Genomic DNA, 26,433 nt, shown 5'->3' with positions numbered 1-26,433 from the left:
ATTTGTGTTATGCCAGTGACTGATTTTTTGGATTGCGGGCTGTTTTAGAGGGTTTGTTCCAAATGAGTGACGGCCATTGATGCTAACGTTAAAAGAAAACGCAAACGTTTTTCCATATTCCACTTTCAAATTTTCTAACTTCAACTTAGACGAGTTGATACGTGCATCTCCCGTCTCAGTGCATGCAATCAATCGCTGTAGCACTGTTGCCAACTAACTTTCAGATGAAGTTGCTAAAGGCCGAACGATTTATTGCTAAATGATGATGTGACGTCGGGGCGTGACGTATTTGCAACGCAAAACTGTATATTTGTGTAATATACAAAGAACACAGTTTTCTCAATATTTCTGGCCACCTCAGCAAAAATATTTTTTTTTTATTAAGAATTGCTAATATATTGAACAGTTACACTCTTTTGAACAATCACGGTTTATGTCTGTTTTCTTTTTAAGTTGTGAAATCAACAATTAAAGCACTGTATTCATAATTAATATGCTACCTAAATGAACAACAATTACATGTTAATAACAAGGTATCAGTAAATTAACAAATATATCAAACAAATGTAGCTAGCATTTTAACTTGAATGTGATATGTGTCTCTTAGGATGGTGTTATTGTCTGGTTAGCTGTTCAGTGATTACTCTGGCACTTTCATTCACAATATAGTGTACACTGTCATTGATTCCACTAGTTCCGGAAACTAAATTCTTTGATGATACATAAATTAGCAAGCAAATCATCTTCACTGTCCAGCTGCTCTGTCAATGAGCTGGTATAAGCAAAAGTGGATGCAATGGCTTTAAAACTGTATGCTGCACTGGTGCCAAACTGTTATACACTGTCATTTGGTAGTTTATGCTGGTAACAAGTATCACTCACTAGCCAGCTTCAGTCCATAACCCACAAGGAATATGGAGTCAAGAGTGTGTAGTGACAGTCTATTTCTAAACTTTAACTTGACCACACTTATTTGGCTGAACAGCTATTCAACCTCTGCATTTGAGTGTGGCAAAGAGGGTTCAGTAAGTGCAGCTTTGCACAGTTTTTCGAATGGTTTTGATCCGGAAGTGTCTGTGTAGTTATACACTTCCCTTTAAAACTCAATGGTATTTTATGATGATTCTTCATTGGGAAACTATTTTGTAATTTGTCTGGGGCTAGTACCCCAGTAGATCAGGTACATTTATCATTTTTTTGAGTTGCATTTATTGTGCTTCATTGTTTCCTTAACACTGAACAGAGCAATGTTTCATAAGATTTCAAGATTGTCTTGGAGCCTTGCTTGCAGCTCCTTGCTTAGAACAACAACATTATTGATGCATCATCTCTGAAAGACCTTTTCATCCTCTAGAGCAAGACTTGAGTTGGCACATTGTGCTTTCAAAAAGGTACCCAAAATTTGGTGCTGGACTGAGATGACCATCAATGACATCCTTCAAGTCAAGTCAAGTCACCTTTATTTATATAGCGCTTTAAACAAAATACATTGCGTCAAAGCAACTGAATAACATTCATTAGGAAAAAAGTGTGTCAATAATGCAAAATGACAGTTAAAGGCAGTTCATCATTGAATTCAGTGATGTCATCTCTGAGGACATCAATCTTTGCCATAGGATAACTACTCTGCTGCAAACTGATGATAAGAGGTGAACCAGATTGCCAGGATCTGTATGTTCACCCTCAAATGACTTCACTGCAACTTGTACTTCAGACAGGATTGATTATTAAGAATGTAAGGTAAGCACATTTGGTCTTATCCATGTACATGGTATGGAGCACATCTGCCATGTAGCAATGCTCACTGGTCTTGGTCAACTCAAAGTGGAGTTTCTTCCCATTGGTCCAATATACAAGTTACTGCAGGCTCAATCGATAGCCAACATGTGGCACACACTTTGGTGATCTGCAAGGGTTTCTGACCAAAATGAATGGTGGCATACAAATGCTTTGTATGCCTCTCGCTGTTTAGGGGAAATAAAAAAAGGTTTTGGTTTTCCCTTATTAAGTATTCAACACATCTAGGGTTGGTTTATTTCGGTGCTGCACACACAGTAAATGAGTATCAAATTGGGCAAAGTACATTATTCTTTTAAAATCTTGTGGACTCCGTTGTGCACCACAGTCATCACAGAGGCTTTACCAGTGCCAATACCCTGAAGATTCTCCTTTTTGAGGTTAAATTTTTAGAGAAACTCAACTATTGCCTTTGCTATTGATTTTGTATCACCTCTTCTCCAATTCAAGCAACTCAAAAAATTAGGATAAAAGTGTTATTTTTTAGCACTAAACATTTGGTGTGCTAAAAAACTATTTGGTGTGGTGCATGTGGAAGTTTGTTGCTGCCACAGAATCTGAATTTGAATTCTGAAGTCTTAGACAGCGTTCTAGTTTATTACATGCAGAGTTTTTAGGTTCCATAATAAAAACCTCTTTTTCCAGAATTTAAAAGGTAGAAATTACTCCTTATCCAGGTTTTATGTCGACTATGCATTCCGTAAATTTTTCAAATTGGTATGTTTCGCTGGGCTTGAAGAAATATAGAGTTGAGTATCATCAGCATAACAGTGAAAGCTAACACCGTGCTTCAATGATATCTCCCAAGGGTAACATGTAAAGCATGAAAAGTAATGGCCCTAGTACTGAGCCTTGTGGTACTCCATACTGCACATACTGATTGATATGATACCTCTTCATTCACTGCAACAAATTGATGGCTGTCAGCAAAGTTTATTCAAGAGAATGCTGTGGTTAATAGAGAGATACAACCATGATCAGATGATAAGAGCAGGTCATTTGTAACTAAGGATCTTGTATCATTTGCATCTCAGCTTGTCTAACAGACATTTCTAACTGGAAGAAAGACCATCACCTTCAACTCAACCCTGCCAAGACAGAACTGCTTGTGGTTCCAGCAAACCCATTGTTTCATCAAAATTTCACCATCAAGTTAGGCACATCAACCATAAATCCTTCAAAAACAGGCAGAAACCTTGGACTTATGATTGATGATCAGCCAACTTTCTCAGACCACATTGCTAAAACTGTCTGGTTCTGTAGATTTGCTTTATTCAACATTAAGAAGATCAGGCCCTTTCTTTCAGAAAATGCTGCACAACAGCCTTGTTCAAGCTCTTGTTCTGTCCAGTCTGGACTATTGCAATGCTCTATTGGCAGGTCTTCCAGCCAGTTCTATCAAACATTTACAATTAATCCATAACTCGGCAGCAAGATTCATTTTTAATGAGCTGAAAAGAATACACGTCACACCTCTATTTATCAATTTGTACTGGCTACCAATAGCTTTTCGAATAAAAATCTCTTAACAATCTCTTCCATCTTTCTTTGACCCTCTAACACAAGCACTTTCTATTCTAAATCTATTATTTAAAAAACTTGTCCCTTTTTAGACTTGCACTTTATTCATTTACTGCTTGTTTTCTTAAATAAAATAAAAACTGTCACTGTCACAGGAATGTTTGTGGTGTTTTCTCCCTCACGTGCCCATACTTTATTCATTAGTATTCATTAGTAGTTGATTCCTCTCATTTGTTTGTCCCTCATTAGCACCCCTAGTTGTAGTCAAATCTGTTAACTCTTGTATATTCAGTATTGTGAATATTATCTTGTGTGTGAATAAAAATTCATCTTTTATAACATGGGATTTTGACCAAATATATTCAATCTAGGCTCCGTGTATAGCTGTTTTTTCTCTATAATCTTTATCTTACTATCACTTTCTGTTGTTGCCTCACGTCACAGAGGTCAGTTAATTCTCAGCACATAGAGACTCTTTCACCTAGATATCACACTATAGAGACTGTGTCTGTTCCCTGAACTAGAAAATACAAAAAACGTCCAAACCAATTTAAGAGTAACAATTTATTTGAGGTTCAACAAATAAAAATAGATGCAATACAGTTAAACAAATGAATATCAGATCCCTTTCTATGAGAGCACTTTTTTCGTAAATATTATGATCACTGATCATAATCTAGATGTGCTCTGTTTGACAGAAACCTGATTACATTAATTTAATGAGTCCACCCCCCAAGATTACTTTTATAAACATGAGCCTCGTCCAAAAGCCAAAGGGGGAGGCGTTGCTTCAATTTCTAACAATGTTTTCAGGATTTCTCAGAGGTCAGGCTTCAAGAGTAACTCATTTGAAGTAATGGTGCTTCATATAACGTTATCCAGAGAAACAAATGTTAATGATAATTCCCTTGTGATGTTTGTACTGGCTACTGTATACAGGCCACCAGGGCACCATACAGACTTTATTAAAGAGTTTGCTGATTTTACATCCGAGTTAGTTCTGGCTGCAGATAAAGTTTTAATAGTTGGTGATTTTAATATTCATGTTGATAATGAAAAAGATGCATTGGGATCAGCATTTATAGACATTCTGAACTCTATTGGTGTTAGACAACACATCTCAGGACATATTCATTGTCAAAATCATACTCTAGATTTAATACCGTGACATGGAATTGATATTGATGGTGTTGAAATTATGCAGCCAAATGATGATATCTCAGATCATTATTTAGTTTTGTGCAAACTTCATATAGCAAAAATGGTAAACTCTCCTTCTTGTTACAGGTATGGAAGAACCATCACTTCCACCAAATTTTCCTGATGTGTCCAAATTCCTTAGCATATTCAAAAACTCAGAACAAATTGATGATGTAAAAAAAACTATGGACTCTCTCTTTTCTAGCATTTTAAATACAGTTGCTCCTTTACGCTTAAGGAGGGTTAAGGAAAACAGTCTGACACCATAGTATAATGAGCATACTCGCACCCTAAAGAAAGCAGCCCAGAAAATATAGTGCAGCTGGAGGAAAAAAAAAACTAGAGGTATTTCATATTGCTTGGCAGGAAAGTGAACTATCATACAGAAAAGCATTAAAAACTGCTAGATCCAATTACTTTTCTTCTCTTTTAGAAGAAAACAAACATAACCCCAGGTATTTATTCAATACAGTGGCTAAATTAACGAAAAATAAAGCCTCAAAAAGTGTTGACATTTCCCAACAGCACAGCAGTAATGACTTTATGAACTACTTTACTTCTTAAATCAATACTATAGGAGATAAAATTGTGACCATTCAGCCATCAGCTACAGTATCGCATCAGACAGTGCACTATAGATCCCCTGAGGAACAGTTACACTCATTCTCTACTATAGGAGAGGAAGAATTGTATAAACTTGTTAAATCATCTAAACCAACAACATGTATGTTAGACACTATTCCATCAAAGCTCCTAAAAGAGGTGCTTCCAGAAGTCATAGATCATCTTCTGACTATTATTAATTCCTCATTGTCATTAGGATATGTCCCCAAAACCTTCAAACTGGCTGTTATTAAGCCTCTCATCAAAAAACCACAACTTGACCCCAAAGAACTAGTTAATTATAGACCAATCTCGAATCTCCCTTTTCTGTTCAAGATACTAGAAAAGGTAGTTTCCTCCTAATTATATTCCTTCTTAGAGAAAAATGGTATCTGTGAGGATTTCCAGTCAGGATTTAGACTGTATCATAGTACTGAGACTGCTCTACTTAGAGTTACAAATTACCCGCTCTTATCATCTGATCGTGGTTGTATCTCTCTATTAGTTTTATTGGATCTTATGTGCTGCGCCTGCAATTGACCACAACATTCTTTTGCATAGACTAGAATACTTTCATGGCATTAATGGAAGTGCATTAGCATGGTTTAAATCGTACTTATATGACCGCCATCAATTCGTAGCAGTGAATGAAGATGTATCATATCGATCACAAGTGCAGTATGGAGTACCTCAAGGCTCAGTACTAGGGCTGCTACTCTTCACGCTTTACATGTAACCCTTGGGAGATATTATCAGGAAACTTGGTGTTAGCTTTCACTCTATATTTCTTCGCAGCCCGTTGAAACACACCAATTTGAAAAACTAATGGAATACATAGTCAATATAAAAAACTGGATGACGAGTAATTTCTTACTGCTAAATTCTGAAAAAACTCAGGTGTGAATTATATGACCTAAAATCTCTGCTTGTAATAACCTAGAACACGGTCTAAGACTTGATGGCTGCTCTGTCAATTCTTCTTCATCAGTTAGGAAGCTATAAGTGTGTTATTTGATAGCAATCTTTCTTTAGAAAGCCGCATTTCTAGCATTTCTAAAACTGCATTTTTCCATCTCAAAAATATAACTACATTTCAGCCTATGCTCTCAAACGTCAAATGCAGAAATGTTAATCCATGCATTTATGACTTCAAGGTTAGATTGTTGTAATGCTTTATTGGGTGGTTGTTCTGCACACTTAGTATAGAAACTACAGCTAGTCCAAAATGCAGCAGCAAGAGTTCTTACCAGAACCAGGAAGTATGACCATATTATCCCGTTCCTGTAAACACTGCACTGGCTTCTTATCAAACATTGTATATATTTTAAAATGTTGCTTGCTACTTATAAAGCCCTGAATGGTTTAGCACCTCAGTATTTGAATGAGCTCTTGTTACATTATAATCCTCGACATCCGCTGCGTTCTCAAAACTCAGGCAATTTGATAATACCTAGAATATCAAAATCAACTGCGGACGGCAGATAATTTTCCTATTTGGCGCCTAAACTTTGGAATAACCTACCTAACATTGTTCGGGAGGCAGACACACTCTTGCAGTTTAAATCTAGATGAAAGATCCATCTCTTTAACCTGGCTTCCACATAACACATTAACACATTTCTAATATTGAAATCTGTTAAAGGATTTTTAGGCTGCATTAATAAGGTAAACCAGAACTGAGAACACTTCCCATAACACCCTATGTACTTGCTACATCATTAGAAGAATGGCATCTACGCTAATATTAGTCTGTTTCTCTCTTATTCCGAGGTCACCGTAGCCACCAGATCCAGTCTGTATCCAGATCAGAGGGTCACTGCAGTCACCCGGATCCAGTACGTATCCAGACCAGATGGTGGAACAGCACCTAGAAAGGACCTCTGCATCCCTGAAAGACAGCGGAGACCAGGACAACTAGAGCCCCAGATACAGATCCCCTGTAAAGACCTTGTCTCAGAGGAGCACCAGGACAAGACCACAGGAAACAGATGATTCTTCTGCACAATCTGACTTTGCTGCAGCCTGGAATTGAACTACTGGTTTCGTCTGGTCAGAGGAGAACTGGCCTCTCAACTGAGCCTGGTTTCTCCCAAGGTTATTCTCCATTCTCTCACCGATGGAGTTTGGTTCCTTGCCGCTGTCACCTCTGGCTTGCTTAGTTGGGGTCATTTAATCTAAAGCGATATCGTTGACTTGATTGCAAATGAGTGCACAGACACTATTTAAACTGAACAATTTATACTGAACAGAGATGACATCACTGAATTCAATGATGAACTGCCTTTAACAATCATTTTGCATTATTGACACACCGTTTTCCTAATGAATGTTGTTCAGTTGCTTTGACACAATGTATTTTTTTTTAAAGTGCTATATAAATAAAGGTGACTTGACTGGACTTGACTTGTAAAATGTTGCAACAATATGTAACATGTATTCAGGTATTTTGTGAAAAAAAAAATAGTTTTGAATATGTTTACATTTACATTTATTCATTTAGCAGATGCTTTTATCCAAAGCAATTTACAAATGAGGACAGTGGAAGCAATCAAAAACAACAAAAAGAGCAATGATATATAAGTGCTATAACAAGTCTCAGTTAGTTTAACACAGTACACGTAGCATGGGCTTCTAAATAATATAATAAATAAAAAGAAAACAGATAGAATAGAAAAAGAATAGAGCAAGTTAGTGTTAGAGGTCTCTACACACACACACACACACACACATATATATATATATTTATATATATATATATATATATATATATATATATATATATATATATATATATATATATATATATATATACATATATATATATATATATATATCACACACACACACGCACACACACACAACTGCATAATAAATTAAAAGAAAATAGAATAAAATAAAAATTAAATATTACATTTACGAATTATCAGACGCTTTTATCCAAAGCGACTTACAGTGCATTTAGGCTATCAATTTTTACCTATCATGTGTTCTTGGGGAATCCGAACTCCCAACCTTGCGCTTGATAAAGCAATGCTCTACCAATTGAGCTACAAGAACACTATAGAATACAAAAAGATTAGGAAGTAAGATTTTTTTAAAGAATAGAATTAGAATAGTGAGCGATAAAGTTAGAGGGTCAAATAAAGATGTAAGAGATGGGTTTCAAGTCGATTCTTGAAGATGGCTAAGGACTCGGATTGAGTTGGGCAGGTCATTCCAACGTATGTATATATATATATATATATATACCGGTATATATAAGGTAATAAAAATGTTTTTTTTTTTTAAATGGCTTAAAGTAACTACAAATTAGCATGTAAAGCGAATATCTTTAAAAGAAATTATGTGTGGAGCATGCCCCCAACTTGCGTAATGTTTTCACCTTTTGACCCCTTACCTGTTAGCACTTTTGGGACTGGTATTACCCAGAATATCACAGATACACTTTGTCAGGCTGACCACAAAATTTCTAGTGTATGAACATTGTGAAAGATTGCTAAATAATCTCAAATTAATCTTTTATACAGCATGGTAGCATTTATATTCAATGCTGGGAAGATTACTTTGAAAATGTAACAAGTTACAGATTACAAGTTTCCCTTAAATTTAGTTTAACTATTTAAATTACTTTATTAAAGCAACAGATTTTTCTATTTAATTTTTTATTACTTTTCTCAATTTCTAATGAATGATTTCAACTGTTTATCATTTTCAAACATTTAAAGCAGGCGGGGTTATCTTTACAGTAGCACTCAACTTAGATTATTGTCGGATTTTCAAAATCCTCTATCACTTGAATTAAGATAAAGCACAACCATCACAAACTTTACAGACGGACAAACAGACTTTAGCACCTCTTTTTGCCATCTATGAGATCTATGAGCATAAATAAAGATTTAAATTATAAGATATACAACTGCAATTCCAAATTCTAGAGAGAAGTTGGGACATTTTGTAAAATGCAATAAAACCAAGAATCTGTGATTTGTTAATTTAAAAGACTTTTATTTAATTGACAAATGTACAAAGAAAAGTTTTCACTGTTATTTTATTGTAAAAAGTTATATAAAATTCACGTTAAACCAATTTGAAACAGTAAGCAGGTGAACTGACAATAGGTCAAGGTATCATGTTTGGGTATAAAAGGAGCATCTCAGTCTTTGCAAGCAAAGCTGGATCATGGCTTATCACTTTGTGCTAAATTTCATGAAAGAAGTGTCAAACAAATCAAAAATCACATTTTGCCATGCAAAATTTAAAACGATATAGGTGTTTCACCAAGTACCATACATAATATTGTTAAAAGATTTAGGAAATCCAGTGAAATCACAGTAAAGGTTGAGCAAGGCAGGATACCTCAGTTGAATGTGCTTGACCTTTGACCATTCAGATGGCATTGCAAAAGAAACAGCCATGCTGCGTGTTAAATATAAATATAAAACGTCTGTCATGGAATGGGGGTGCAGCAGAGCACCATGGGTAACTTGCATATGTGCGAAAGTACTATTGACATAGTACTGAAGGCATATATTGGGATTGTACAGAGATATATACTACCATCAAGATGATGTCTTTCATGGGAAGTCCATGGTTATTAGATCAAGACAATGCCAGCTCTCATTCTGCATGTGCTAAAACAGCATAGCTTCATAGAGACCGAGGGAATGTGTTAGACTGGCCTACCTACAGTCCAGATCTGACTCTGTGCTTCTGTATCAAGCGAGACTGGACAAAAATTTGGCTTTAAAAACGAAAAGAAAATGTATCCTCAATTCCCAAACAATGTAATTAAAAGGAAGGTTGATGTGACACAGTGTTAAACATGCCTCTTTCCCAACTTTTTTGGAGTGTGTTGCAGCCATCAACATCTTAAACATATTTGTTTATATTTATAAAATACATTTAGGCTGGTCAGTGTATTCTTCTGAAATCTTTTCTTTGTACTTTTGTCAATTATTTACAAGTTAAAGAGAATGAACAAATCACATAAATCAAATCCTTGCACAGCTATGACAGGAAACACTGGATTAAAACAATGCCTTGGGAAAAAAGTTAATATTAAAACATAAAGCAATATACACTTAACTAAACAGAAAATCTAATTAGTATGTGTCCTATTCTATACCCCAAACTCCTGAAACATTGGTGTCTCATATTTTAAAGCAGTCAATGCAATTTGGATATAAATCAGTATGTGTGTGTGTGTGTGTGTGTGTGTGTGTGTGAGAGAGAGAGAGAGAGAGTAAATATTCAGATGTATCCCCCTTTATAATTATATCAGAATTGCTAAGAAACTGTTATTTACTCACACATTTTATCTAAGTAACAGATTACAGTTACACTTATTTTGGGTAACATTTTTATTTTAAGATTTCTTTGTTACACGTTATATGTAATTACTATAATATTAGCATAAAATTATGCATAATTTGCACATGAAAAGTATTTGCACTGAATGTATCCCAATTATGTCACATGTAAAGAATAAAGTCCCATCAACTGGTGCATGATATTACAGCACTGACATTGATATCCATAACCAGCTCTATTAAGTCCAATAAAAGCTTTTCAGAAACAGAAGTGTTCTTAGGTAAAGAATGGCTCTTTCTCCTCCACATTAAGCACTGTGTTGGTGAGAATGCCAGCCTCCGCCAGGCTCACGTCTGCCTCGGCCATCAGCACTGTCCTGGGGTAGGATGTACACAGTGTGTAGAGAGCAGGATGGTATCCTGTCTTCATCATCCAGTCAAGAAGCAGCTAATGATAACAAAACATGAAAACAACCTTTTCATCTTCTCTACTCAAACCAGATCACAGTAATCAGGGAGACTCACCTGAGAACTCCAGGTTTTGAGGAATCTCCTGCAGATCGTTCTTCCGCTTGGACATCTTAGAGCTATTTTTACAACCTGTGAATTACAGAGCAGGGATGTAACTATAAATACATAAATTGACAGAATTTTTTTATTTTTATTATTGGGTCATGATCTGTTTCTTGTTTTTATTTCTGTGTAAACAATTTCCTTCTTGTTCTATATTTTCTGTGGTGTAAGTTCACTCACCCCCTCAGTATCCGCTGATGGCTCGTCAGGCAAAACTATGACCTTTAATGGGAGAAAAAAAATTATTTGAATGTTCATTTCTCTACCATAAACCATCTCCAAATCTGTTTCAGAGAATTTGACAGTACATCCAACTGGCCTTACAACCGCAGACCCCGTAACGGACTTGAGTGGGCAAATGCTCACATTCGATGGCGTCTGACACTTTGGAGAGGCGTTTTCTTGTGAAGGTGTAAATCTGGGTTTTCACTGTAAAGGGCAGAAGGCATGGTGTTGTGTGGGTGAGCAGTTTGTTGATGTCAATGTTGTGAATTGAGTGGCCCATGGTGGTGGTGGGGTTATGGATGGCGAACAACGAACACGGGTGCATTTTATTGATGGCATTTTGAATGCACAGAGATACCGTGACGAGATCCTAAGGCCCTTTGATGTGTCATTGATAGACGACCATCATCATCTCATGTTGCAGTCTGATAATGCATGGCCCCATGTTGCAGGGGTTTGTACACAATTCCCGGAAGCTAAAAACATCCCAGTTGTTGCATGGCCAGCATACTCACCGGACATGTCACCCATTGAGCATGTTTGGGCTGCTCTGGATGACTGTGTTCCAATTTCTGCCAATATCCAGCAACTTCACAAAGCCATTGAAGAGGAGTGGACCAACATCCCACAGGCCACAATCAACAACCTGATCAACTCTATGTGAAGTAGATGTGTTGCACTGCATGAGGCAAATGGTGGTCACACTAGATACTAGGTGTTTCTCAATGTCAAGGAAGGATCCTCGGAAGCCAGTATTTCGAGGATGCTACGTCATCGACATCCGTCGAAGGACTGTTCCAATGTCGAGGATCCTCGGAATTTCAACCAAGGACTGAGTCCTTCGTTCGAAGAATATCCCTAACACAGGATAGGATGCATATGTGTATCCTTCGCGCTTTTCTCGCTCTCAAATCACCCAAAATCCTATGCGCGCAGCTTTGCTATATAACGTACCTTCAAAAATTAAAAAAATGTCGAACGTTAACGTAGTCGGAGCGTTAACGGTTTTTATTTACGTTACCAAACATTGGTTATAACAAGTAAATATAAGTAAAGTTTGACGTTTAAATGCCAGTACAAATTACTACCATATTGTAAATTATACAAATGGTTAACTGAACCGGACCTGTCATTTAACAATTGGTTGCGTCAACGGCATTTCTTTTATAAATAACTAGTTATGTTCTCCAAAGTAATTTAATGATACCATTCACAGCGTTATTCAAACGGACCTTTTCACTGACGTAATGACGCAATTACGTGCACTTGCTAGCCTGTTCCATTTATGTGTTCTCCGTATGCTAAAGAGGACTCTCACCTAGCCTCTGAAGGAAGTGACTTGGTAGGATCAGTCCTACCAAGGAAGTATCCTTGACATTGAGAAACGCCTACTGACTGGTTTTCAGACACCCCCCAATACAGAGTGGCCTTTCACTGCAGCCAGCCAAAGGCACACCTGTGTAATAATCATGCTGTCTAATCAGCATCTTGATATGCCACACCTGTGAGGTGGATGGATTATCTTGGCAAAGGAGAAGTGTTCACAAACACAGATTTAGGCAGATTTGTGAAAAATATTTGAGAGGAACAGGGCTATATAGAAAAATCTAAAAACAAAAGTGTTGCATTTATAATTTTGTTCAGTGAATGATCAAAGAATGCTCTGGAAAAAAAAGTTCTGCATTGTTTATACTTTTGATCTTTCATTCCAAATACTCTTTCCATGGTTGAAATTAAATACCTTCTGATGTTCATTGATGCTTATCTCATGCTTAAGTAAATATGAATATAAGAAGTTTATATATAAATCCTGTGAAATAGAAAATTAATGTCTTTTTATTCACCCTGGTGTGCTAAAATGTAAATATGAATAGGAATTTACTTCAGAAATATTCTATTCTATTCTATATTCTAAAAACGCATCTCTTTATCCAAGCATTCGAATAATGCATCTCTTAAATTGTGAGTGTAGTTGCATCTGATCAAATGTGCTTTCTTATTCTTTAACTCGGGTTAAACTAATTAATTTTTTTTTTTGGAACAGCAGCTATGCTAATGATGTCTCTTTTTGTTTCTATGTTTTGCGTAACTAGGATTTACACAAGCTCCAGTCTGGATCCAGAACACCGGAGAAGAGATGATGCTGAACCTCAGAGGACCTCAGATGATGCTAACCCTGAATCAACAAACAGATCTAACAAATATTGCTACATGTGTGACTGCATCATATAATAATTGCTGTTAATAATGTTCATCATCTGGCTGACTACGTCCTGTATTAATTTTTCTGAAAAATCCTGTCATATGCGCACAAACTGACAGTCACCACTTATGAGCTATTACAAAATATTGTAGAAACTTAATTTTCTGTAAAGTTGCTTTGTAATGATTTGTATTGTAAAAAGCGCTATACAAATAAAATTGAATTAAATTTCATAATCTGATTTTCCCTCCCACTTTCAACTGTTTATGTAAATAAATGAAATAGTTTTGAGTGAAATATTCAAAGGGTAAACAAACAATGCAGAACTTTCCCCAGCCCTCATTGCTCATATTTACCAAGGGGGGCAATAATTCTGGTCACAACTGTATGTCTATTATCAAGGGATCCCATAGAGCACCGTTTTCAAGAAAAACCCTTTTACTCACCTTCTTCTGCTTGGGCACTTCCTGTTGGACAGGATCTTGGGTAACGGTCTGAAGAAGCTTGCGTCTCCTTCTGGCTCCCTGATTAGGATTCTCGTCTCCACCAGCATCACCACACTCCTGGTCCTCTTCCCCCTGAACCAAACCACAGGTGCAGTCAGTAATCTAAACTGTTTATCTATGTTTTCAACAGTTCCTGCAATGTCATATCATTCTATTTTTTTTTAATAAGCTGATCGAATAAAAATCAAGGCATTAATGTTTGCCTATAAAACCACCACTGGCTCTGCATTCCTTTAACCAAATTCATTACTTCAGACTTATGTGTCCTCTAAAAGCTTGTGTTCTGCAAGTAAATGGCGCATTATTGTGTTACCCCAAAGAGGCACAAAATCACTTTCACAGACTTTTTCATCCACTGTTTCCTCCTGATGTAATGAGGTGCCCAACTCAATCCAAGCAGCTGAGTCCTTAGCTATCTTCAAGAATCAGCTAAAAACACATCTCTTCCATCTTTATTTGATCCTCTTATTCTAGCACTCTCTATACCTAATTGTATTCTTAAAATGATGATATAATAAAAATAAAACATTGCTACGTGTACTGTGTTAAGCTAACTTATACTTGTTATGGCACTTGCATATCATTGCAGTTTTTTAATTTGATTACTTCCATTGTACTCTGTTGTAAGTCGCTTAGGATAAAAGAATCTTCTAAGTGACTTAATGTAAATGTTCTTTAAATCTTATTTTTAATTGTAATAAATAAATAAATAAAAGCAGTAAAAACAGAGAATGTTCTGGTGTGTGTGGAAGGTGATAATGCATTTGCTCACCCCGACTGGAAAACCCTGGCTCAGTTTCCAGGTCTCTCCTGTCATCCGATGGTATCGTTCCAGTCTCTGCTCGAGTAACATGTTCTTCCTCGGCTTTATCACACTTTCAGTATAGTCAGATGTCTTCATTTTATGAGAAACAACACAAGTATCGTTAGAATATTTTATATTCATGTCGTACTTATCTAACAGTATTAAAACATTTAATACTGATTAGCTTTCAAAGACAAAGTCATGTGTTAAACCTTGTCATTGTGTTGATGTTGTTGAACTCTTCTAACTTGCTCTTGTTTCTGTTTGTTGGATTCGAGCAGAGGGCCTGTGAGATGACAAACATCAAATTTAGTTATAAAAAAAAAGTTTTTAAGAAAATATACAACTACAAACACATGAGATTGTCAGCTTAAAGTACGCACTGTCTGGCAGCTCTTGACACACTGGAAAGAAGAAATATTTCAGCCTCGGGAACATGTAAATCAGCCATGTGCAGATGCCCAGGAATATGAACCCTCGTCCAGCCAACTTCAGAGCATCTTTAACACCTTTAACACACACGATCACAAACATAAAACACCTGTCATCTTGAATTTTAGCTGCCCTGGCTCACTTTATCACTTGCAATCGTAGTAGCATAAGCCCAAGCTGATTTTTTTTTATTTTTATATAGCAATGATCTTTAAATAAGAACAATATCCAATTACATTAAAGAGATTTGGATAAAAAAAGGTTATCATAATTTGAAAAACAATACGATGATGTAATGATTACAAGATAATATTATGATTTTCTGCTTTCCTTTTCTGCCACAACAATGATTATCATTATAATCTGTTACCAATCAACGAGTGTTTCCATGAAATGAAGCAGAATCCGGTCAGTAAAACACAGAACACAACACATCTATTAGACATGTCAGCGGTGATACAAATAACAACACGGAAGTGACACGTTTCAAAATAAAAGCCAACGGACGCAGAAAAAAAAGTCTGCAGAAAAGTCTTCTTCTTGTAGATTTTAATGGCGGTTGGCGTACAACTTCAAGGTGCATAAGCGCCACCAGCTGGTCAAAGTCCTTTTAAGATAAGACAGTAACCTTTGGGCGAGGCCAAAAACGGAGGGGTGTTTCCGAACGCGTTACCGGACTTGCTGAGTGACGTCAGCGTGTCAGTTGGGGTTTAAGGTGGCAACATTTTCATGTAATATTTGTTGGAAAAAAGTGTGGACGCTTCCACATTCCACATTTTTTTTAACCAATAAAGTAAAATAGATTTCTTTTAAAATAATTAATAAATGCTACCCTGCAAATCAATACATGAAAAAGTTCAAAAAGGATATTTCCTCTCCGGACAGCAAGCAGTTTTGGCCCAGAACCGGCCCACATCTGGCCCGTGTGAAATCCATATGCCGGCCAAATGTGGGCCAGATCTGGGCCGAAACTGCTTGCTGTTTGGGTCCAGTTGCTCTTTCTGTGACATCTCTGATGAAACTGTAGTTCATCTTTTTTGGTATTGTCCATTTATGAAAATGCTTTGGCAAGATGTTTTAGGATTTATTAGGTCTGAAATCTATAATGAATGTGTGTTGTATTGGCAGAATGTGGTCTTAGGCTTTTTCAATTTTGACCAATATAAAAAAAAGTCATTTTTATGAGATTAATCTGATCTTGTTTCTAGCTAAATTATATATTCATAAATCTAAATATCTTAATGCTAAACCTCTCTTTCTTATATTTGTGAAAAAACTTGAAAAATACTTCTTCTCAATTAAGTTGTCTGAGAACAAAAAAGCATTAAAAACATTATCTATGTGTAGGCCTAACTCATTTCCTTTTTCAGTGTCATGTAATTCTCATAATTTGTTAATGTTTAATTTAACTTATATATTATGTTTTTGTTTGTTTGTTTGTTTGTTTTCTTTTTTATATTCTGTTGTTATCCGTTATTACTTGAGTATTGCTTTAAGCATTAATAAAAATATCAAAAAAAGGCATCATTTTAATGTTTTTGGGAAAATCTCCCATACATAAGAAGGAAAGGTCAGGATCCAAGCCGAATTTAATTTATTTTCTTTAAAAGACTAGGACTACTTCACCAGTTTGGGGAATATTGTTAATAAATAAAAGCAACGAAGAGTTTTTTATTTTATTTATTTATTACCAATATGCAGTTTATTATTCATGATACATTTTTGTAAACTTTTTTCCTGGTCAATAAAAATAATAAATTTTCATGTTTAGAACCACCCACAAATAAGCTGCCAACTTTTGCTCTGCAGAAACCCCACATTTTGAAAATAACACTGAAATCCATAAACAGTTTTATGAAGTGTTTTCACTAGACCTTACTTGATTACTTCGTAATGGAGATATGTTTGCACTGAGATATAAACTGCTCTAATTCAGTTTTTTTTTCCTGTGTTGTATCAGGGATCCATGCAAATTTTAGCAGCAAGATCGCAGTCACAGAATATTAAAATAAAGGAACAACAAAACCTAATTCAACTGAAAGACTCTGTGACTGTTATCTTGCTGTAAATATTTTTATTCTGTGAATGGGATCTTGCTGCTGAAATTAGCATGAATCTGCTGAACACAGCAGAAATAATGCTGCGTTCCAGGAAGGTTTTTGAGCCCATAAGTCATGACTTAAAACCCGACACAAATTGTGTTCCAGGCAAGTCACGCCAAACTTCATGAGTGCAATTATTATTAAGATTATTCATTATTATTAAGATTTATTGCAACGTTATATTTCCCTAAAATCACATTTTCAACGTGCACCATTTGCATAAACACTGCATCACTGCTGCCATTGTTGTTTCGCGGGCTTATGTGACGTCAGAGCTCGGAACTGGGAGTACATTTTTACTGTATGCATTGATCTAGTACGAGTTCATGGGTGGGAAGTCACTGGTTTAACGGCTGTTCCAGTGCACTTTCACGGGTAGAAGATAGGAAGAACACGGGTTAGGGGTTGCCTGGAACGCAGCATAAACCGAGTTAGAACACGCTACATATTATATTATATATTAGGTAGATATTCATAATAACAAACGAATATAAATCTAATTAAACATATGTACCACTATGTCGACATAGCATTTGTTTGTACATTAGATGAAATAAACATTGAAAACTTCGCTTGAGGCTTTTATTATGAAAATAGCTAATTTTAGCTGTCCAATCATGTGCACGGTCGTCTGCGGGAATTGTCCAATCGTTGTCTGTCTGTTCTGGTCTGAGCTGTGTGTGATTGACAGAAGCAGATCTCTGTAATCATGGCGGATGAGGTGTCTCGAGCTCAGAGCTCGCAGCCGGGAGGAGACACGATTTTCGGCAAAATCATCCGTAAAGAGATTCCTGCCAAAATTATCTATGAAGATGATCAGGTGCGATCAATTTGTACAGCTACACTGCTTCAGCGCTAACATGGTAACGCGGTTGATTCTGCGCCTGCTGCTGCAGCATTAAAATGTTTTTCAGTGAGAATTATAAACTGTCTGAACTTTGTTAACGTTATCGATGCATCTGCAGTTCAGTTGCAAATTCATCACGCGCTCTGCAGTTCAGGTGCAATCGAAGAGATCTGGAAACGTGCCATATTTTTGCGCTAGTTCACGTGTTCTGCACATGACCTCTCCACAACTTTGCGATTGCGGATGTTTAATAAATGGTCTTAGTCGTACAGCAGCTGTGCTATTGTATGCTTCTTTTTATATATATATTAAACGTTCTCTATGTTTGTGTGTTAGTGTATTGCCTTCCATGATGTAGCCCCTCAGGCTCCAACTCACTTCTTGGTGGTTCCCAGAAAGCCCATCACTCAGATCTCTAAAGCAGAGGACGCTGATAAAGAGGTCAGTATTAAACTGATACTGTAATAAAATGTGTTTGAAGTTACTACGTTACTTCATTAGTTACAGATCTTCAAATGTACCAGGAAGATAACTAAATCATTGATGCAGACAACTTTAAACATATGAAAAATTCAAATTCTGCAGTAAAGTAGAACTCTGGAAGACAACAAGTGCTGTTATTAAGTTAGTTCAGCGTTCAAACTGATTGAAGGTTAAAATTATCTTATAGAACAGACAGAATATCACATCCATAGATACATTTGCATAGAATTACATTTTAATGCACGTATTTAAGTATTTAAATATCCTGTATTTACAGGGCTACATGTTAGGAATCACTAATGGGCATCCAGTGTTTGAGTTGTGTCAAAGCTCTTGGGGGGTCCCCTTAAATAGACCCATTCCCCTTTCCAATCAGTCAATAAATAAAGCTCATATAAATATGATTCATATTCTTTTGCCTTGTTATCGTTGATAAATCCTAATTCTAATATAAAAGCTTATTTTACAATGATCAATGAATTAGGTTTACCAAGCAAACACTAAGCAAACAAATAAAATATATAGCCTAGTGGTGTTTTCCTTAGGTATCCCTGTTTTCTGGGATTTAATCGATAATGATAATTAGATTATATTTTTCTGAGCATGTCATTCTGCAGGACTGCAGTGGACAGCTGACTCCTAAAGTTTTTGATATTCTTAATATTCTGTGTGGTCAGTTCACATCAGTGACAGAAATTTAAATAAAGTTTAAAATTATTTTTACCCTTTATGAAGCCACTTTTTTCTATAAGTGTGCAATATATTTTGCGTTAAATTCTTATATTTAAGTGAAAGTGGAAGTAACTCATACTTGGAATTGGAGCTCTGCATGTAACCCATCCAAGTGCACACACAGCAGTGAGAAGTGAACACACACCCGGAGCAGTGGGCAGCTATATATTAGTGATGTGTGGGTCAGTGTATAAACAACCCGCACCCGACCAACATTTTCAACTAACCCGCCCGCACCTCGGACCGCAAAAAAAAAAAAAGAAAATATTGTACCTGACCCGCTTCCTGACCCGCATTATTTTTAAAGTAGTAAATGCGTCGCCCCTATATATTAATTTAATTACTTAAATAGGCTATAGCATACAGGATATTAAGCGTTATGACCGCACACATAAAGCTTTCCACAAAGAACCGGTTAAAGTAATGATTATTAATGTGTCAAAACTAGAAAGGATACATTTAAAGGGGGGGTGAAATGCTCGTTTTCACTCAATATCCTGTTAATCTTGAGTAGAGGTCGACCGATATATCACTCGGCCGATATATCGGGTCGATATTTGTCATTTTTTTTATATATCGGCATCGGCCGATATCCGTGTTTAGTAGCGCCGATTTAAAGTCAGGCACGTCGGCGGGCAGCCCCGTGTTATTGGTGCGGTGGAAAGTGCTGCTGCAGCCACTGCATGTGAAGCACCCCGAGCCAAAACTTTTGGAAGATTCAACAACAGACCTGCGAGATAAAGGCAGTCAGAGAATTTCACTCTGTAAATGGGGTGGAGAAGTTGGCAGCTCTTACAAACACTGCAGCGTGATTGAGGGCTCCGTTACTCCGCCCCGCTCACAGACAGCACCATGCTCTGAGAGACAGCTGTCCTGGAGCTGCCCAGAACGGTGAATCACATGTGTTCGGAAGCATGGTTTGATGCAGACAATAACCAGTTTTCCATCCAACTCATTTGTATTTAGGGATGTCAATATTTGATAATTTCCATGATAGATCGTCGTTTAAATTAACGATCAAGTAATAACCTTAATGCTGCAAAATGCGTCTGCAGCGGTATTATTATTTTGTGCAAAAGCCACTTGGAAAAAAAGCTTTCTCACCTGAATTAAAGGGGTTTTAGTATTAATAAAATGCTAGTAGCAGGACTGTAAAATGAATAAATGTGATTATGATCGTTTGATAAAATGAAGAGAGATCATTTTACTTTGCTGAATGTTTTATGTCAAGGAGACCACTGAATGCGCCTCTTTAAATGGTTTCGTGGTGCTCGTTGTTGCTATAGTAGTGGTGCAACGGATCATCATTGATCTTCAGTTCGGCATACGCGTGACCCGCGGATTGATTTATGAAAAAAAAAAAAAAAGTTGCGCATGTTCAGTCCACACTCAGTGGTCATGGCGAGCGGAGGAGCTTGAACGCATCGCGCATTTTGGCTTCCCTGTCAGATATAATGATGAAGGAAAGAGGTTAGAGTGAAAAGATTGTGCCAGATCTTTATGAACAGGAGAAGAAAAAAGTTGTGGATGAACTATCCCGAGCATCCTCTGTTGCGCTGACGACAGACGGGTGGACGTCCAGGGGGACGGAGAGCTCTGTGACGAAAACTGCTCACTTCTTCACGGCAGACTGGGAGATGAGAAGTCCTTATTATTATGTTAAAAAGAAGATATTATGCCATGTGCACTAAGTCCATACGAGGACGAGCGAGCGCGGGTTTGACTAGATGTATTTGGAGGTTATTGCTCACGTCTCGTTCTGCACATATCCAAATGTTTCCATATTCGCAATGTATCTGAATGTTAAACTATAATATTTTTTTTTATGTAAACTAGACGGAAAAAATCATCCTCTTCACATGAGCAAAAACGTCCTTTGCAGAGAGGACCGGTATAGGGTGTATTTAAACTGACCAGTGTAACTTTTTAAATGTTTTGTTGACTCTACTTTATTTTAATAATGAACAAACTGCGATGTAAGTTCGAAATTAGAATGCACTTTAGGTGTTTAGAAAATTCTACTTGATAAATGTAAATGCTCTAAAACTTTTATGTAAATGATTGACATATATATATATATATATTACCTGTTTTATATATTTAATACTTGGTCAGTTTATTAATTTGTTTGGTTAACTTTGGATACATTTTTTTATTTATTTTAATACAGTGCAGTGCACTAAATTAAGATGAATGAAAAGATGGTTCAAGTCAGTGCTCAATAAATTATGATAGGTTTAGAAAAAATGTGTTGTGCATCCACTTATTATTAGTGTGACATTTTAGCATGCAAATCAAGAGGAAAACTCCAAGATATCGGCCCTAAAAATCGGCAGCACATATCGGCCATCGGCTGACTCTGACCTCTAAACATCGGCATCGGCTATAGAAAAACCCATTGCTTCCCGGGATTAAAATATAAATTTTTTTAGCAGGGTTGCCTTGATAAAATTCGCGTTATTTGTATTGGGGTCGCTGTGACCAGCGGACATGAAAAACAACCACCACAGACTTTGCAACACTGGTTGGCATTTACTACACCGAGCCGTAATTCACTGACAATCTACACAAAATTGATGTTAAAACCTCCCGGAAACGCGATTGGGCAAGTTTTGGACTAGTTTTAAGAAGCAACTGGGCAGGATTTGTTGTGAAAACCTGGCAACCCTGATCTAAACGCACATGCTGGAGATATACTTCTGATTACAGGAGCGTCTTAACTGATGAGAGGTGCATGAAAATCGCATTCAATTTTTTTGCACAGCCCTAACTGTATATATTTGCTTAGCGGTTTTGGAAAATGGCCCGTGTTCCACTTTGTCGTCTTTTTTTGTTTTTTTTTTAAGCTGTACATGTGGAAAGTGCAGTTTGATGACAACATCGCATGTTGTTTACTTGAAGTTAACAACACAGAGATATTTGAAGCAGTTTTACAAAAATACTCCTTCAAAAGTACAACTTAATTTTTGAAACTTTGTCCATGTTTAGCATGGGAATCCAACTCTTTAACAGTGTAAAAAACTCAGTATGCATGAAATAGCATTTCACCCCCCCTTTAATTGTTTAGTAATAAACTGGTGTTTTCTGTGTCGCTGTAGATGAACATGAACGGCAGAGATAAATGCACATTTCATATGGATTACATAATTAGAGAGTAGCCTATTTATTTTGGTTTTAATATTTTCGTTTAAAAGTAGACATTTCAAGCTTTCTGTAATATATTGCCTATATTTCTTTTTAAACCCACCGACTAAAAGATTAAGACACTACCTGACCCAAAATATCGCCCAAAGTTTCTACACCTTTTTTCTTAGCTATTTCAGAATCTGGAAAAATTACTTGGGCTGGCTTGACTTAACCAAGAGTATGTTGCTGTCCATTCGCTATTAAAAGTGCATCTTCTCTTTTTCGTGGCCATGGCTGCTTAACCTGACCGAGCAGCACATGCACTCTCCAATTTGAGATTGTTGACAATGTTGAGGAGGCGTTCGTGTGCCAGTCAACAGTTTGATTGACGTACGACTATGGATGTATCTGTGTATTTATTAGGCAGGGTCGAATGAAAAAGCGGGACAGATGCTCAATTTGCTTGAGGCGGGACAAAGGGTAAAATTGCTGTATAACGTAAAGTGGGACAGGTGGTCACTCTATTTGCGCTAGTTATTCAGCCAATAAAGTGTAGGCCTATGTTTTTTCAATATTGTGTCTAGTACTATATAAATTACAAAGGTTTAATTGACATTATATTTCAAATGACCCGACTGACCGTGACCCAAATATCACAAAAAATATTTTTGGATGACTCGTAACCGTGGGTGACCGCTCATTTTGGATCAACCCACGCATCACTGCTATATATCCAGCACCCGGGGAGCAACTAAGGTTCAGTGCCTTGCTCAAGGCCACTTCAGCTTTGGGTATTGAGTGGAAGAAGGCACTGTTCATTCATTCCCTCCTACCTACAACTCCAGCCAGCACCGAGACTCGAACCTGTAACCTTCGGGTTACTAGACCAACTCTCTTAACATTAGGCCACAGCTGCCCCTAAATAAATTCCATTAGAATAATGACATTTGAGGCTGTTACCAAAAATTTAAATTAAATTAAATTAAATGTATGCATTTAGCAGATGCTTTTATCCAAAGCGACTTACAGTGCATTCAGGCTATCAATTTTTACCTATCGTGTTCCCGGGGAATCGAACCCCCATCCTTGATAGCGCAATGCTCTGCCACTTGAGCTACAGGAAAAATTAATTAATTATCAACATAATATTTGCAATGCAGAGAAAACACAGAAGCTGCATCTGAAGAGGCATTTACACTAGTGGTGTCAAAAGTATCACGTTCGGTACTTATGACAAGACTAATTTACAGACCATTTAATGCAGGACATGAATGCATTTAACCTGCAAACACAAATGCATAAATAATGTTTTGATATTTTAATCCTAAAACGTTGAATACTGATATTTGTAATTATATAAAAAAAAGTACTTTATATGTGAATTTAAAAGCGCCAGTAGGTGGCAGAAAGTTACTGTTAATTTGGGAGTCATTGCGATTGAACCAAATCATTTAAACGGTTGTTTAATTCAGGAACAAAACACTGTCATGTTGCTCAGAGATGCAAGAGGGAGCTTGTGACTGTTTCAACAATGGGGGGTTTTTTTTGGTAGCGAAATAGAGCAAAAATAGGCAATATGATTTCAATGATTCAGAGTCGACTCTTTTTTTTTTTTTTTTTTTGAGAGACAATAACTTATACACAGTGCACTTTCAGATTTAAAACTTTGCAGGATGTTTTAATTCACTTAGAGCCGTTTTACCCACTACATCAGTGATCCTCAAATCTGGCTTGCGAGATCCAGTTTCCTGCAGAGTTTAGCTCCGACTCCAATTAAACACACCTGCCTGTGATTTTCTAATGATCCTGAAGACACTGATTAGCAAACTCATGCGTGTTTGATTAGGATTAGAGCTAAACTTCGCAGGAAAGTGGATCTCGCGAGCCAGATTTGAGGATCACTGCACTACATAAATGGTAATTTGCAAAAATCCATAATATAGGGGCATTTTAAAACTCCATGCCACTAGACCTATTGGTTAATGTGTTAATGTCTGTTTTGAAGTTTTATGATTGTTTATATTGGCACAGCTGCTTGGACACCTGATGATCGTTGCTAAGAAGTGTGCCGAGGAGGTGGGATTGCCCCGAGGATATCGACTGGTGCTCAATGAGGGTCCTGACGGGGGTCAGTCGGTTTACCACGTTCACATCCACGTGCTGGGGGGTCGTCAGCTGGGATGGCCTCCTGGCTAACTGCTTTTCTCAGGATATCACTGTATCTCTCCAGTCGTGTCATTGTTCACCATAAGTGAGGCTAATTGTTACATGTCAAGTAGGAGTCCAACAGAAATTCAACTGTCTGAGGACATCAATAAAAACCATTAAAGGCTGTTGTTTGGAATCATTATTTCAGTCTTGCCACAAATTTTTAGTTGTTTACTGGGTTGTATTTTGAATGCCATCCTATGAGTTATGAGTTACTGCACTATTAACCTTCAGAAGGAAACATACAAATAAAGGTTGTGTTGAGCATTTCCCTTCAATGATAAAAGGGATGGTTTTCTCAAAATGTTAAATTATCGTCATTTACTCACCCTCAAGTTTTTCCAAACCTGAGTTTCAAAAGAAGAAGATTTTGAACTGACAGCAACCAAACAGTTGTTGATAGCCGCCGAGTTAAATCGTATGAAAATAAACTACCTTAGATACCATTGAAAGAAACAATTTTTGGGGTGAGCAAACTATGACAAAATTCATTTATTTTTGGTCTGCTGTCCTTTTAACATGAGCATCTGGGCTCAGATCAACAAGAGTGTGTTGATTTATGAATATTTTTAAATAAAGTCAGCTTTATAGTGTGTGTATTCAAGTTCCATCTTGCATTTAGTCTAGATGAAAATAGGGGTCCACGCGCACCCCCTGGCTTTTTTTATGCCACCTGATTTTTTTTTAAATCCTTAAAGTGTCTATGTTCAGAATCTGCCAGGTGCCAAGCTGAAATAATATCCCAAAGGGTTCTTTTTTAACCCTTTGCTGCACCCAACCGGAACCCGAAAAATAAAAAAACGATATAGAAAGTGGCATAACATTAGAAGTAAACACCATACAGAGACAAATGAACACATTTTCCCATACAATTCTGACCCCAGGAATTTAATGTAATGGTTATTTTTGACATTTAACATATTGACCTTATTTCTGGACAAAATAGCAAAAATTGCCAAATGTGTGTAGAGGATCAAATAATTTTTCGTTTTCTCAAGCGCATAGGGTGATTTTTTTCCCCCACAGCCTGTTATTTCTTTATCATTCAAGTGTCTATTTTAAGATTAAATTGGGTATTAAGCTAAAATAATGTCCAAAATGCTTTATTTTTATCCCTTTGCACCAAACCCGATAAAATCTAAATATGATATGAAGTGGCATAACTTTTGATGTAAATAACTCACAAATGGACACCAGAAAAACTGACCCAAGAAATTATTATTATTTCTTATATCTGTGGTCAAAAAGAGGAAAAAAAAGGTCATTTGACAGCGTTTTTATTATACTTATAAATCTATCATATCTACACAGTATACAAGATATTAGACTATGAAGACGTCAGGTCACCATAACACATGAGGGATATTTGTGAACAGATTCCATTGACATTAGAGGACTTATCTTTGGGTACAATTGGCTATCACCGAAACTGCAATAAAAGCTTTACAGGGAAAATAGATCATTTACAAGTGTCAAAGGCTTCTACATCTAGTGAATCATTATCATGGAAAGGGACCATGTCAAATCTCTGTCAGTTCAATCTGAAGGAGCTCCAAGAAGGTGTTCCTTCTTGTTTCCCAATCAGTGCATTTTCTGTGACAAAGCAAAATCCAAGGTCAAGGACAAGACTGAAGAGCTTACAAAATTTCAGAGTTGAAAACACAAGGAACCAGCCTGGAAAGTTATTGAACCTAGGGCACAGGAATTAAAGAAAGAGGCTCTATCGCAAGGTGCAGGGCAAGGACCTTTTTGCAATGGAAG

At 36.8% G+C, this 26,433-nt stretch overlaps 2 protein-coding genes and 1 long non-coding RNA gene across 3 annotated transcripts in view; 2 read left to right on the top strand and 1 right to left on the bottom strand.

The window, feature by feature from the left end:
* The window catches only part of LOC127965988 (uncharacterized), a 201,079-nt gene extending 193,897 nt beyond the window's left edge, over positions 1-7,182 (top strand). Inside the window, exon 3 of the long non-coding RNA XR_008155523.1 lies at positions 6,892-7,182. This is a non-coding gene — a long non-coding RNA (uncharacterized LOC127965988). The remainder of the gene's footprint in view (positions 1-6,891) is intronic.
* A 3,281-nt stretch (positions 7,183-10,463) lies between these two features.
* ubxn8 (UBX domain protein 8) lies at positions 10,464-15,713 on the bottom strand. The gene is made up of 8 exons (XM_052566716.1): positions 15,545-15,713; positions 15,126-15,251; positions 14,955-15,028; positions 14,710-14,832; positions 13,878-14,009; positions 11,184-11,225; positions 10,956-11,030; positions 10,464-10,878 (listed from the first exon to the last, which is right to left on the bottom strand). Exons 1-8 carry the CDS (start codon positions 15,618-15,620, stop codon positions 10,708-10,710), a joined length of 819 nt encoding a protein of 272 aa, XP_052422676.1. The 5' UTR covers positions 15,621-15,713; the 3' UTR covers positions 10,464-10,707.
* Positions 15,714-17,926: 2,213 nt separating this feature from the next.
* On the top strand, positions 17,927-24,797 carry hint1 (histidine triad nucleotide binding protein 1). The gene is made up of 3 exons (XM_052566510.1): positions 17,927-18,096; positions 18,460-18,564; positions 24,496-24,797. The coding sequence occupies exons 1-3, from the start codon at positions 17,986-17,988 to the stop codon at positions 24,658-24,660; spliced, it is 381 nt and encodes a 126-aa protein (XP_052422470.1). The 5' UTR covers positions 17,927-17,985; the 3' UTR covers positions 24,661-24,797.
* The last annotated feature ends 1,636 nt before the right edge of the window (positions 24,798-26,433 follow it).

Source organism: Carassius gibelio, chromosome B10 (assembly GCF_023724105.1).
Source record: "Carassius gibelio isolate Cgi1373 ecotype wild population from Czech Republic chromosome B10, carGib1.2-hapl.c, whole genome shotgun sequence".
Classification (NCBI taxonomy): Eukaryota; Metazoa; Chordata; class Actinopteri; order Cypriniformes; family Cyprinidae; genus Carassius; species Carassius gibelio.
Note: the sequence above shows the minus strand (reverse complement) of the source record. Positions and strands in the feature narration are given on the sequence as shown.